The sequence below is a fragment of the Ictidomys tridecemlineatus genome, chromosome 1 (genome assembly GCF_052094955.1).
Source record: "Ictidomys tridecemlineatus isolate mIctTri1 chromosome 1, mIctTri1.hap1, whole genome shotgun sequence".
Lineage (NCBI taxonomy): Eukaryota > Metazoa > Chordata > Mammalia > Rodentia > Sciuridae > Ictidomys > Ictidomys tridecemlineatus.
In genome coordinates, this window is record NC_135477.1 from 209,146,302 (window position 1) to 209,159,566 (window position 13,265).

At 37.5% G+C, this 13,265-nt stretch overlaps 1 protein-coding gene and 1 non-coding gene across 6 annotated transcripts in view; one reads left to right on the forward strand and one right to left on the reverse strand.

Moving 5' to 3' along the window:
• Window positions 1-6,278: 6,278 nt before the first annotated feature.
• Window positions 6,279-13,265, reverse strand: part of Ocln (occludin) — a 53,512-nt gene continuing 46,525 nt past the window's right edge. For all 5 annotated transcript variants that reach the window (XM_021722463.3, XM_021722465.3, XM_005319525.4 and 2 more), the window contains exons 8-9: window positions 8,607-8,648; window positions 6,279-7,319 (exon numbers count right to left, since the gene is read on the reverse strand). In XM_021722463.3, the coding sequence (XP_021578138.1) occupies window positions 7,218-7,319; window positions 8,607-8,648 (144 nt within the window). In that variant the 3' untranslated portion in view covers window positions 6,279-7,217. The remainder of the gene's footprint in view (window positions 7,320-8,606; window positions 8,649-13,265) is intronic.
• Window positions 11,132-11,238, forward strand: LOC120885916 (U6 spliceosomal RNA). The gene has a single exon (XR_005728716.2). It is a non-coding gene; the product is annotated as a U6 spliceosomal RNA (small nuclear RNA).

A 13,265-nucleotide genomic window follows, 5' to 3' on the forward strand; every position in this document is an offset into this window, starting at 1 on the left:
CTAGCTGGTCTTCACAAAGAGGCGGGAAGAGCGGTCACTGTTCACTCCTGCGAGTTCAGAGGTACAGCAACCTTCCCTTGCGAGCTCTGAGGAGTTTGATCTTGTTGATTTCTAAAGGTTGGGATGAAATACTCTAATCACGGCAGCAGGGCCAGGACCTTGCTGTGCAACGGTATTTTATTAAGCGCTTAATTTGAGCCCGATACAGTTCTAAGCGCCGAGAAAATGGTAATGAAAACTCAAAAAATCTTTGACCCGGTAGTTTTTTTTTTTCTTCTTCTTCTTCTTCTACTAGGGGGAAAACTATTAAGAAAAACGGGCGCGGTGGCATACTCCTGTAATCTCAGCCACTCCAAGTCTGAGGGAGGAACATGGCAAATTCTAGCCCAGCCTGGGAATATTAGCAAGACCCTGCCTCAAAATAAAATTAAAAGGGCTGGGGATGTAGCTTAGTGGTAAAGCATCCTGATTCAATCACTGGGGACAGGAAGAAGGGTCAAAAATATATCAATGTATGAAGAAAAAAAAATTTTTTTCTAAAAGAAAAAGATGCTTCAACAAAGAAAAAGCACACATGGATCCAAAAAAGAAGAAAGAAATCATCTTTGGGTAAAACAAGGTCTTTATATTCATTTTCCTAAGTAAAAAAGATTTTTATATTGTTATCTAAACAGATGATGTAAAAAGTCAGAACAATTAAAAAAGATTTATATATACTAAACTGACTATAATTAATTTAAGGGTATTTCAGGTTATTTTCCTAATTTAACTATACTAATGTGAGCTAAAATTTTGTCCATATTTTGACATGATAAACACTTATTAAAATGTAAGTTTGTTTCTTTAAAGAAAGATCCTTATTGCCTAATAATTCTTACTGTTTAACATAAAGATTAATTTTGGTAAATAAATTCACATTGTTGATTAAACATTAAATATATTGAACTACTAACTTAAATCCCGATTTTAACAATTGTCCTTAGAGACTAAAATTGATTAATTCTAAGACACTGAGATACTAATTTTTACATATTTTGTTTGTTAGATAATTATAAAATTAAAAAAAACATTTTATTAAGACTAATGTTCTCCAAATTAAAGTTATATGTTAATTTTAAACAATAAAGGTTACAAACTTAAAAAAAAATTCATTGATATTATATAAGTTCTCTAACTAGATCTGTTGTCCATAAAAAATACAGTAAGATTTATATATACTGCTCCACAACTTGTTTTGAAACCCCAGATCCCTGAGCTTGTATACCACCCCTTGGGGCTGCCTAAGTTACAGCTCCCGGATCTGGATGCTAACACCTTAGATATCTTATTTCAGGAAAAAAAAAAAAATCTCTACAAAAAAGTTTAATTTAGATAAACTTCCACTTTTCATGTTGCCCTGTTTTACTTGACTACTGTCTGAAAAAATCAGCACTCCAGGTGCTGGACACCCCCTTACTAGTTTTTCACAAAAATATGTAAACAAGGCCTCTGGCCTTGAGCTGGGCTTCACAGTGCTGACTACATTTCTAAGATAAGAGAGTTACTAACTGGGCTCCATGGCAGGGGGAGGAAAGAAAAGAAAAAAAAAAAAAGAAAAGAAAAAAAAGCTCTCCCCTTCCCAGGTGTCCTTGAAAAGTTAACTTGCCCAGAACAAAAAAAAAAAAAAAACTGCTTTTTGTGAACTTCTGCAGACTGTGAACTTCTGAGCCTCTCCCCTTACATGTTAAGTGCAAAATTCTGAAACTACCTAAACTTGGGGTTCATGGGATTAATTGATTACAGCAGAAGCTGTGCGCTCCAAATCTAGCGGCAACTAAATAAGACTGTTTCCCTATCTTTGGTGCTATCTTAGGTGCCTTGCCTTGTCCATCACTACAACAATATAATTCTATGTACTTAAGCATTGTTCATGTTTTCATGAAATAGTAAACAAATGGGATTAATTGTGCAAATAACAAAATATCTCTTATTGAAATGGAATAATTTGCCTAAATTCAGAAATTTACAAGGATTGGTTCAAAGTGTGAATAAAAAAGGAATTAACAGATGGGAAAGAAATTAAAAGGTTCTAAGTATGGATTTAATAGAAGGAAAGGTGTTTCTGGATAAGAGAGTCTATGTGATTAAGTAAATAAGAGGGTTTAAGCAAGAAATAAAAGGACCACCTTTTCCTTGCTTAATGACTCCAATCCCATACTTGCTAATGATTGCTGGCTCTGCATGACAACAGGGGCGGTGGTTATACCCCTAGAGGTCCCTATTAATGTCACCATGCATAGTGATAATACCTGCCAGGCCGTGCTGCCTTTCAAGGTCCAACCTATGGGCACTTTTACAGAATGTCTCCTGGGTATGATGCAAAACAACACCTATGATGTTGATGTTGGAGTGACTTCCTTTGGAAACTGGTCAATCTCAATAGCCAAGAACTATTCCTCACCCACTCCAGCCCTCTGTCCCCCTAAAGGCACTGTTTTTATGTGTGGTGGGATCTCTGCCTTCCCCCGACTCCCTGCCAACTGGACAGGTAGCTGTGTTCTCGCCTTGCTCCTCCCTGACATAACCATTGTCCCTGGGGATGAACCCCTGCCCATCCCCAGCCTAGAGACTCTAGTGAGAAGACACAGGCGAGCTATAGAGGCTCTACCGCTACTCGCCACACTGGGGATAACGGCTGCTGTGGGCACAGGCATAGCTGGACTGGGTACAGCAATACATTCTTATCGCCGTCTATCTCAGCAGCTTGTAGATGATGTGCAGACCCTATATGGCACTATTAGGGACCTACAAGACCAGATTGATTCTTTGGCAGAAGTGGTCCTCCAAAATAGGCGAGGCCTAGACTTACTGACTGCCAATCAGGGGGGAATCTGTTTAGCCTTAGGAGAAAGGTGCTGCTTCTATGCCAATAAATCGGGTATAGTTCGCACTAAAATCACGGAGCTTCAAGAAGACCTAGAGAAAAGGAGAAAAGAATTATTGAGAACCCTCTTTGGACTGGGATGAATGGGTTCCTGCCCTACCTTCTTGCCCTCCTGGGGCCCTTACTGAGTCTTCTTTTGATTGCAACCTTGGGACCTTGTGTTGCAAATAGGATAACTCAATTCATTAAGGACCAGATTAACATTTTAACCTCCAAGCCAATACAGGTTCACTACCAACGCCTGGACGACTCCGCCCACGAGGTGTACTTACAGCCCATCCGGAGATGAGATGTAACTGGACAGGGGCCAATACCCGAGCCCTTCTATGTGTGCCTGCTTTTGCCCAGGTCCCTAATTGCCCCGCCAACTTAGTGCAGTCATCCCAGACCCTTACGTTCAGAAAGCTCCCTGGTCATAGCTATCCCACTGGCAAAGATGATGACTGGGATCCGCGGTTGTGTCCTGCTGGCCATGACATCCTAACTGAAAAGTGTCCGTTTACTAGGACAAGAGCTGATCTTGTAGTACCCAGTGACGGGCAACTTCCACGCTTACACTGCAACCTAAGCCAGGGGAATGGGGCCTCCCCAGAGACAGGTAAGCAGTGCAGGGGCGGTGGACAACCTAAGACGGGCTACTTGATTCCCTTTGACATGCAAAAAACAAAAAAAGGGGGACTTGCTGGTGGAAGGCCTGCCCTGGCCCCTGGGGATTCAACCCCCAGTCTTTTGTTATGCATGTCAATGTGGCCAGCTCACAAGGCCCTGCAGGCTTGCAGTTTCCTGTTTATCTGCCTGGAGCACATGTGTCTCACACGGGAATATCTTGTCCTGTTGTCCTGTTCATAGCCTTCTGTTAGGGGCTGGTGGCGTAACCCAAGGACGCAGTTACCACTCTTCCCTCCTCGCTTTTGAGTAATTTCCCACAGCTGTTAATAAAGATATATAAGGAGAACAAATTTGGCAATAAAGGCGCACACGCCTCCTCCTGGATGAAGAACCTTGATGTCCTGTGTATTTGTTAACCCCACCGTCTCTCGCCGGACTCGGCTCCGTTAGCCGGACGCGGCACTGGATGTTATTTAAAAAAAAAAAAAATCCTGATCATGAACAATAAAAGTCATTGATCATAACTCCAAACTTTTTAGCTGAAAGGGTATAGTTGCAATTGCTGAGAGGCCATGAGTAAGATCAGTTCAGTTTTGGACAAATTGTTTGAGATATATACTGATACATATGGAGTTACTAGAATTTCTCACACTTGAGAAATGGAGAGGCAAGGCAACTCCCAAAGGATCAGAAAAGAGCCAGGGACTAAGGGACAAATAGCAGAAAGGAACCTCATGAGCAGTGATCTCTTTCCTTCTCTTATCAGTATATTCATCCCTTTGTCTTTATTGTTTTGTTGGTACCCAAATCTTCCTGGTCTGCATTCTACCTCCCTCAAAATCATAAGACAGGTTTCCTACATTGTAGTAGAAAGACCACAGCTGGGTTTTAAATTACCTATCTGCAAAATGATGATAGCTACAGGGTTTGGTGGCAACTCCAATGTCATTTCCTCTGGAATGACAAGGTCTTATTGTTCAGTTTTTGTTGTCTTGAATTAACAAAGTTTTAAAGGGGGAGAAAGGGAAACTAGCATTGCTGAGTGCTACTCTCCATTTCCTTATTTACTTTTAGACAAGGATATATTACCTTTAAAATTAGGTCATTACAAATATCTTTTACAGATTCAAAAACTTGAAGAACAGGAAGGTTAAGTAATTCATCCAAGGACCTACTTGAGTAACTGCTGAAGGGCAAAGCCAAGAACAGAACAGATGCTTTGCAGGCAACAAATGAGAAACTTTATGGAATACCCTTCTGCATTTTGTTGCTGTCATATAAAAACATCCTGGCCATGTAGCTGTATCATTTTTCTAACTACAAAGGGGCATAATAATTTACTGACACAATATTTTCTAAAAGCTTCTCTAATTATTCAAGCATTTTGCTCATTTCTTTTCAATAGAAAAAATGTTAACAATATAAAATAAGGGATTACGTACTTCTACATCTATTTTTCCTTTCACCCAAGAGGTGGTATAGAGCGCCAGACACAGTGGCACATGCCTGTAGTAATCCCAGCAACTCGGGAGTCTGAGGCAAGAGGACTGAAAGTTCGAGGACAAAAAAAAAAAAGAAAAAGCAAGTGTGAGGACAGCTTTAGCAACTTAATGAGACCCAGTCTCAGAATTAAAAATTTTAAAGGTAGGGATGGAAGGGGGGAGTGAGTGTAGTGTAGTGTAGTAGAATCACGAACACCCAGGAAATCAAGTATGTATTCTGATTGTTCCAGCTAAGCCTTTGAAAAAATCCAGAGTGGAGACACTTCCATCCTGATGCCTAAGCAGGGAGAATGCCTGGGTGAGAAACCCTAATCCCAACTGATGCCAGAGCCCCTGGATCCATGATCCACAGTCTTCTGATCCGGGCTTCCTGAAGTGGTCTTTATTGCTACGTACTGCATTTCAATTATTTTCTTATTTTATTTCAAAGTCCAATTTTATGGCACAATTTTACAATCCTTCCTATTTCATTTTCTGTGTTCAGTGGAAAAGTTATTCTATGAGAACACTGGCAAACTTGCCTTCACAAACAAGGTAAAATGATTTCCAAGAACATAATTAAATGTTTAACAAAAATCAGTGAAGGTGGGCTAGTGATATAGCTCAATGATAGAGTGCTTGCCTTGCATGCTTGAGGCTCTGGGTTCAATCCCCAGTCTGACCAAATTAAAAAAAAAAAAAAAAAATCAGTGAATGTGCTCATGTTCATTTCCATTTGATGTGAATCTAAAAACTTTGGAAATGCCTTTTGTATAATATAGAATCATATTACGTAGCATATAGAAAGATAAGAATTTCTTCAATTTGAAGAAGTGAAACAGTGTTCCATGAAAACATTATTTAAAAGTTTATATTTAGAAACTAATGCAAAATTGTTCACAGAAAATTATAAACTTCAATGCTCTGAATTGCATACTAAAGATTATTCAATTGTCAGAAAAACAATCAAAACTGGGATGGATAAACACAATCAACTTGGTTAGCATAGTATTAGGAACTAATTTTACTTCTAATAAGAATTTGAAGTTTGTAAAGAAGTGATGAGATTTAAAGGAACGGTTTGAAATAATTTGGTGTTTTACGGAATAGCATTCTATTTCCAGACACATTAGCCTTCTTACAGCCAAAGGATTGGGAAATTGCCAACAAGCACAGCACACAAAATAGTTTAAAACAAGGGACAACTCCTGAGTGTAGTTTTCCACAGCCTAATATTAACCATACTAATGACATCAAACTGTATATTACAAAAAGAGAACACCAGGTTTAATACCTTATGAAATATGTACAGAAGTTGAACATTCCTGTATGATATAATTCAAGTCATAATTCAATTATGAATGTAATGGGACATTCTTTTAAAGTGAAAAAGGTCTAGTTGATTACCAAAAAATGCATGTAAACCATAAAAGATAAAAACTACTTAAAAACACAAAATTCTAACCACTAGGTTTAAGCTTTCATTTTTAAAAAATATATATATATATACACACACACACACACATATATATTTACAATCTTTAAATTTCATACATTTGTTAATTTTACATGATCTTAATTAACAGGTGACAAAAAAGCAACAAAAAAAACCCACTTTTTAATCATTTTATAACAGAAAAAAATCAATAGGGAGGTTGGCAGAATGTAGTATACACAGTAGCTAAAATTCCAAAGGCAGGGACTTTATTATTAATGGAGTCATAAAATAGACATAACCAAAAGCATATGCTAGTACACAAGCAGTCTCACTTCAGAGACTTCATTGCAGGGACCCAGTTTTCTTATTTAAAAAGAAATGATTATAAATAATAATTATCTAAAGCACTGTTGGGAAGATTAGATGCTTTCTTGGGTGTGAAAATTCACAGCACAGTTCATACCAGGACCTTCCTTTAAGGTTTAAAAACCTCAAACAGCATTATTTTGTTCTTAATACGAGAACCAGTGTTTAAACTATAAAATCCTTAATAGGAGTGTTCAGCCCAGTTGATTAACAAAAGTTATTTATAAATGCTTCAATACTGATGATATGAAACTGATGATATTAAAGCTACCAAAACTTTGTAATGAACACCGAGTTTTGGCTTCCTAGGTAAGAGTCCAAAGTCATTTGCCTTCTGAGAACATTTCAGAGATATCAGATAGATATTCCTTAATTTCTCCAGCACTGTGGCATCTGCCTTCTAAGTTTTCCGTCTATCATAGTCTCCAACCATCTTCTTGATGTGTGACAATTTACTCTTCAACTGTTTGCAGTAATTTCTCTTTCTTTTGTAATCTGCAGACTAAAAGGGAGGAAAAAATGAATCACATGAATTCAACACAATTAAAATAGGTCTGCTGAGAAGGCAGAGGTGAACAAAGGGAATATTAGTCATAAAGAATTGCTGAGTGTTAAATGAATATATTTAAAGTGTCTGGTGGTACTGCCAACCACATAGGCAGCTGATTCACTTTACTCAATTATATCTTCTAACCTGGATTTCACAAAGCATACGCTCATTTCTAAAAATTCATTAAATCACCAAGAAGACTTATTGGCCTTTTTTCTATCAGATCATCTACAAAAATTGGTGAAATAAGAAACTGGCATTATCAAACAGGGGATAAGAGACGTTTACTACATACTGTTTTAAAACTCTTATTTAAAATCATGATGCTTCATAATTCACAAAAATTTTAAAGTAAAATCTTAAAAATGTTTTAAGTCAATGACTGATAATACCAAGTGTTAGCAAGGACACAGAACAACGGGGGCTGCATTGCTCAGAGGGAATATAAATGGCCCAACTATCCTGGAAAGCTGTTTGACAGTGTTTACTAAGGCTAGATACACACATGCCTTCTACTGCATGCTCAATGACTCTGTGATTTCACTTCTGAGTTTGTACCTATTAAATGTTTGCACATTTACAAAAATATTTCATACTGCCTTATTTGTAAAACTCAAATGTTGATTAGCAATATAGTAGATGAATAAATTGTGTGTATGGTTTTTTTTGCCATGCTGGGGATAGAACCTTGGGCTTCATGCATATTGAGTTTCATCCTAAGTCCAAGTTGTGTTTTAATCATTAAACACACAGCATAGCAATAAAAATAAATGAACCAGAACTACATGCCAAAATATGAAAGGAACTTGGAAACATAGTAAAAGAAATCCCACACACAAAATACATACTGTATGATTCTATTTATATAAAGTTCAAGATATCAGGGAAAAAAGATGGGGTGGGGGTTGCCAGGTCATAGGAAATTATTTCTTGATTTGGATGCCAGTGCATTGGAGTACAGTCACTTTATGAAAATTTACCAAGTTGTATACTTTGATTTCAACACTTGTGTGTGTATACTTAAAAAAGTTTTCAGAAAATCAGTATGGACTGTAGCAGCAAACAACTGAAATTAAAGTTCCAACTTCTGAGTTATAGTATTCCTATCAAAATTACAGGGCTTTTTCTCAATAACCAGTGCATGCGTAAGAAGGTATTCTTAGTCATCCTAAAGGTTAAATTAAAAAAAAAAAATAGAAAAGATTTTCCTAAAAGAATTTTACAATTCAGGATACTTACTCCCTTAACTTGCTTCAGTCTATTGTATTCATCAGCGGCAGCCTATTAATGAGAAACACAAGGCAATGTGTTTAGTGGGGCATTTCTCTTTGAAGAAAAATAACATTCCTGATGTCGCACTTTGGAGCTAAAAAGACCAGTTTATGATAAGAATATAAGGAATTAATGAAGCTTTACAACTTTTAAAAATTTACCAAGTTATAGTCAGCAGGAAGGTGTCTAGTGACAACATTTGGTAGGTGGCGGTACTGGGGATTGAACCTAGGGCTGCTCTACCACTGAGCAATACCCCTTGCTCTATTTTTAAAATTTAAGACAGGGCATCAGTAAGGCTGGCCTCCAACTTATGATCCTCCTGCTTCAGCTCCCAAGTAGCTGAGATTACAGGTGTGCACCACCGTGCCCAGCTGAAGAAACGTTTCTGATATTATTTTCACATGCATTCCATTCATATGGGCAGGTAATAATTTGTTCTAAAGCTTCTCATCTTTCCCCCATTCCAGGCCACATGCAACACTGACATCAGAAAAGTCTTCTGAATTGTAATGCAGATCTGATCTGGTTATATCCCACTATGAAACTGGTCTGAGATTCCCATAAACTTTACTCATCTAATTTCCCAGTTTGGGGTCCACCATTAGCAACTCCTTTTAAAAAAAAAAAATTAGGCAGGCTAATGCATCAATATTTCTACCATGATGTTTTCCTTATGGCCATCTAATCCTGCATTGCACTCACTGTACACCATTCCCTTATGTTTTTTGTTTTCCAGTACATAGAACACTTTACCACTAAGCTACAACTCAAGCCCTTTTTAAATTTTATTTTGAGACAAATTCTTGCTAACTTGTGCTCCTCCTCCCTCAGCCTCCCAAGTTGCTGGAAGCACAGACATACATCTCTGTGCCCAGCTCTATTTAGAAATTTCTTTTTTAGAGGGGCAGGGTGTTAGGGACTGAACCTGGGGCACCTTACCACCAAGCTACATCCCAAGTCCTTTTTCCTTTTCTTTCTTTTCTTTCTTCAAGACTGGCCTTGCTAAGTTGCTAAGGTTGACCTTGAACTTGTATTCCTCCGGCCTCAACCTCCCAAGTCACTGAGATTACAGATATGTGCCATAGGTATGTGCCTTGCTAGAAAATTTGTGACAGACACAGCTCAGTGATGCTTCCTCTATAAATTCACTAGGCCTTTAGTTGACTTTATTCTCTGAGCACTTAAATGTGCTTTCTATACATAACATAAATACAGCAGTTACAATAATTTATTTACATGTCAGTTTTTCTCTTAGTATATAAATTCTTTGGTGAGGAGGGAAGACATGCATTTTGAATTTATAATCTCAGCACTTCCACATCAACAAAGATTCAAAAGTGACCAATAAATGTTAACTGAGAAAGGTTTATCACAATACTATATAGAAACCACAAAACAGACAAATCAAACTATAAAAGCAAATACTTCAAAACGGAAAAGCAGATGACCATAATTGAAAAACTGCAAAGAATATTTAATAAAATTAATATGAAATTCCAATAAAAATATGAAGTGATGAGAAAGTATTTAATTAGTAATACCTAAGACACAAGGTAGTTAATTTTTCAGGCACTAGAGAGATGTGGGTCAACTGAGCCCTCTAGTGCATTACTAGGGGAATGCAGTTGGTATAATTCTAGAGGACAGTTTTGTAGTGGAAGTTAACATGCAGATACCCTATTGTTCACCCATTCCACATTCTGGCATTTGTTTTAACTAGACAGCAGACAAGAATGCAAAACTGGAAAAGATCGCCTATGCCTTCCAGGGTGGAAGAGACATACTGAATGTCTATCTGGAGAGGATTACTTTTCTTTTTTGTATGAAGGATTGAACCCAGCGGCAGTCAATCTCTAAGCCACATCCCACCCCTTTTTATTTAGTTAGTTATTTTGAGAAAAGGCTGGCTTTGAACTTGCAATCCTCGTGCCTTAGCTTCCCAAGCTGAAGGGATTACAGGCATGCACCACTGTGGTGGCTGCTGTGGATTACTCTTAAGTAAATTATAGCACAACCTTAAAATTGAAAATTGTATAGCTATTTTTACAGGTGAAAAATTTAAAAGTAGTTTTTTGTTTTTTTGTAAATGGACACAATACCTTTATATTATTTATTTATGTAGTGCTGAGGATCAAACCCAGTGCTCCATGCATGCAAGGCAAGTTCTCTATACCACTGAATCACGACCCAAGCCCTAAAAGTAGATCTTTATGAGCCCAGAAAACCATTCACAATAATCTCAAAAAATAAACTAAGAAATACACACACATTTGAGAACAAATCTAACCAAGGAGGTCAAAGACCTCTACAATGAAAACTACAGAACCCTGAAGAAAGAAATTGAAGAAGGCCTTAGAAGATACCTCCCATGTTCATGGAAAGACAGAATTAATATTGTCAAAATGGCCATACTACCAAAAGTTTTATATAGATTCAATGCAATCCCCATCAAAATACCAATGACAGTCTTCACAGAATTAGAAAAAACAGTGGTCGCTTCAGCAGCACATATACTAAAACTAAAGTGAGACAGATAAGATTAGGATGGCCCCTGCATAAGGATGACACACAAATTTGTAAAGCATTCCATTTTTTAAGAAAAAAGAAAGACACTAGAAAAAACAGTTCTAAAATTCATTTGGAAGACCCAGAACAGCTAAAGCAAACCTAAGCAAGAAGAGCAATGCTAGAGGCAACAGCACAGTATTGCCACCAAAACAGACAAGATCACTGGGATAGAACAGAAAACACAGAGATAAATCCACATAGATACAGTTTTCTGATAATTAACAAAGGTACCAAAAATATAGACTGGAGAAAAGATAGCCTTTTAAATAAATATGCTGGAAAAAATAATGCAGAAGAAAGAAACTTGATCTCCATCTCTCATCCTGCACAAAAGCCATCTCAAAGTGGACCTAGGAATTAGAATAGAAGCTCTACAACTGTTAGAAGAAAATGTAGACTCAACACTCCTCCAAGTTGGCATAGGCTTCAACTTCCTTAACAAGACTCCTAAGGCATAAGAAATAAAACCAAGAATAAGTAGGATGGCATCAAATTAAAAAGCTTCTGCACAGCAAAGGAAACTAGAGAAGAAACTAGAGAATGCCTACAGAATAGAAGATCTTTGTCATCTGTTCCTCAGGGAATTAATATCCAGAATATATAAAGAACTCAGAAAACTTAACACACATGCAAAAGGATAACCCAATCAATAAAAGGGCAAAAGAACTACACAGACACTTCTCAAAAGAAGAAATACAAATGACCAACAAATATATGAAAAAATGGTCAACTTCTCTAGCAATTAAGGAAATACAAATCAAAACTACATTGAGCCAGGTGCCGTGGCCCATATGGTTCAGGAGGCTGAGGCAGAAGGACCAAAAGTTCAAAGCCAGCCTCAACAACTTAGCAAGATCCTAAGCAACTTAGTGAGATCCTATTTCAAAATAAAAAATAAAATGGGCTGAGGATGTGGCTCAATGGTTAAATGCCTCTGGGTTCAATCCCTGGTACAAAAAAAAAAAAAAAACCCTACATTGAGACTTTATCTTCAGTCAGAATGGCAATTATCTAGAATACAAATAATAATAAATGATGGCCAGGATGTGGAGGAAAAGGTGCACTCATGTATTGTTGGTAGGACTGCCAATTATGCCACTCTGGAAATCAGAATGAGAGTCTTCAAAAAACTGGAAATGAATCACCATAAGATCCAGCTATCCCACTCTTTGGTAGTTATCCAAAAGATCTAAAAATCAGCATACTACAATGATAAAGCCACTTCAATGTTTATAGTAGCACAATTCACAAAGGCCAAGTTATGAAACCAACCTAGGTGCCCATCAACAGATGAACAGGTAAAGAAAATGCAGTATATATACACAATGGAGTTTCTCAGCTATAAAGAATGAAATTATGGAATTTGCTGGTAAATGGATGGAACTGGAGAAATCATGGCAAGTGAAATAAACCATACGCAGAAATTCCAGGGTCAAATCTTTTGTCTCATATGTGGAAGCTAGAGCAAAATAAAGGGTCCCAGATGACCCTTTCTGATCCCCCAAAGATGGAGAACTAAGTCTCCCTACCACACTTCCAAGGGGGGCCAGATTATAAGGTGAAAAGCACACTATTTTTTTTTTCCCCCTGAATCTCAGGCATTAGACAGGAAGAAAAAGACAAAGCCCTCAACTATCACTAGCTGCTTATCAGGAGAGCTGGGTTTGGGTCTAACTCTGCCACTTGCTTGCTGTGTGACTTGAGACAAGTCACTTAACCTCTTTGGGTCTTGGCAAGAAAGCAGACAAAATAAACTTCACAGTGTGCCTTTTGAAAAAAAAAAAAAGAAGAAGAAGAAAGAAAAAAAAATGTGGGGGTGGAATCCCATGAATATAGAATAGATCAGTGGAGTAGAGGTAGGGGATTGAGAGAGAGAGAGAGGAGGGATGGGAAAAGGGAGGAACTGTGGAATGAAATGAACAAACCTATGTCCATAAACAAATATACCACAATGAATTTCACCTTCATGTATACCTATAAAGCACTAATTAAAAACCAAAAAGTAGAAGACAACCAGTAAACTAAAAGGAGAAAAGGGAGAGGGAGGAGGGTAGG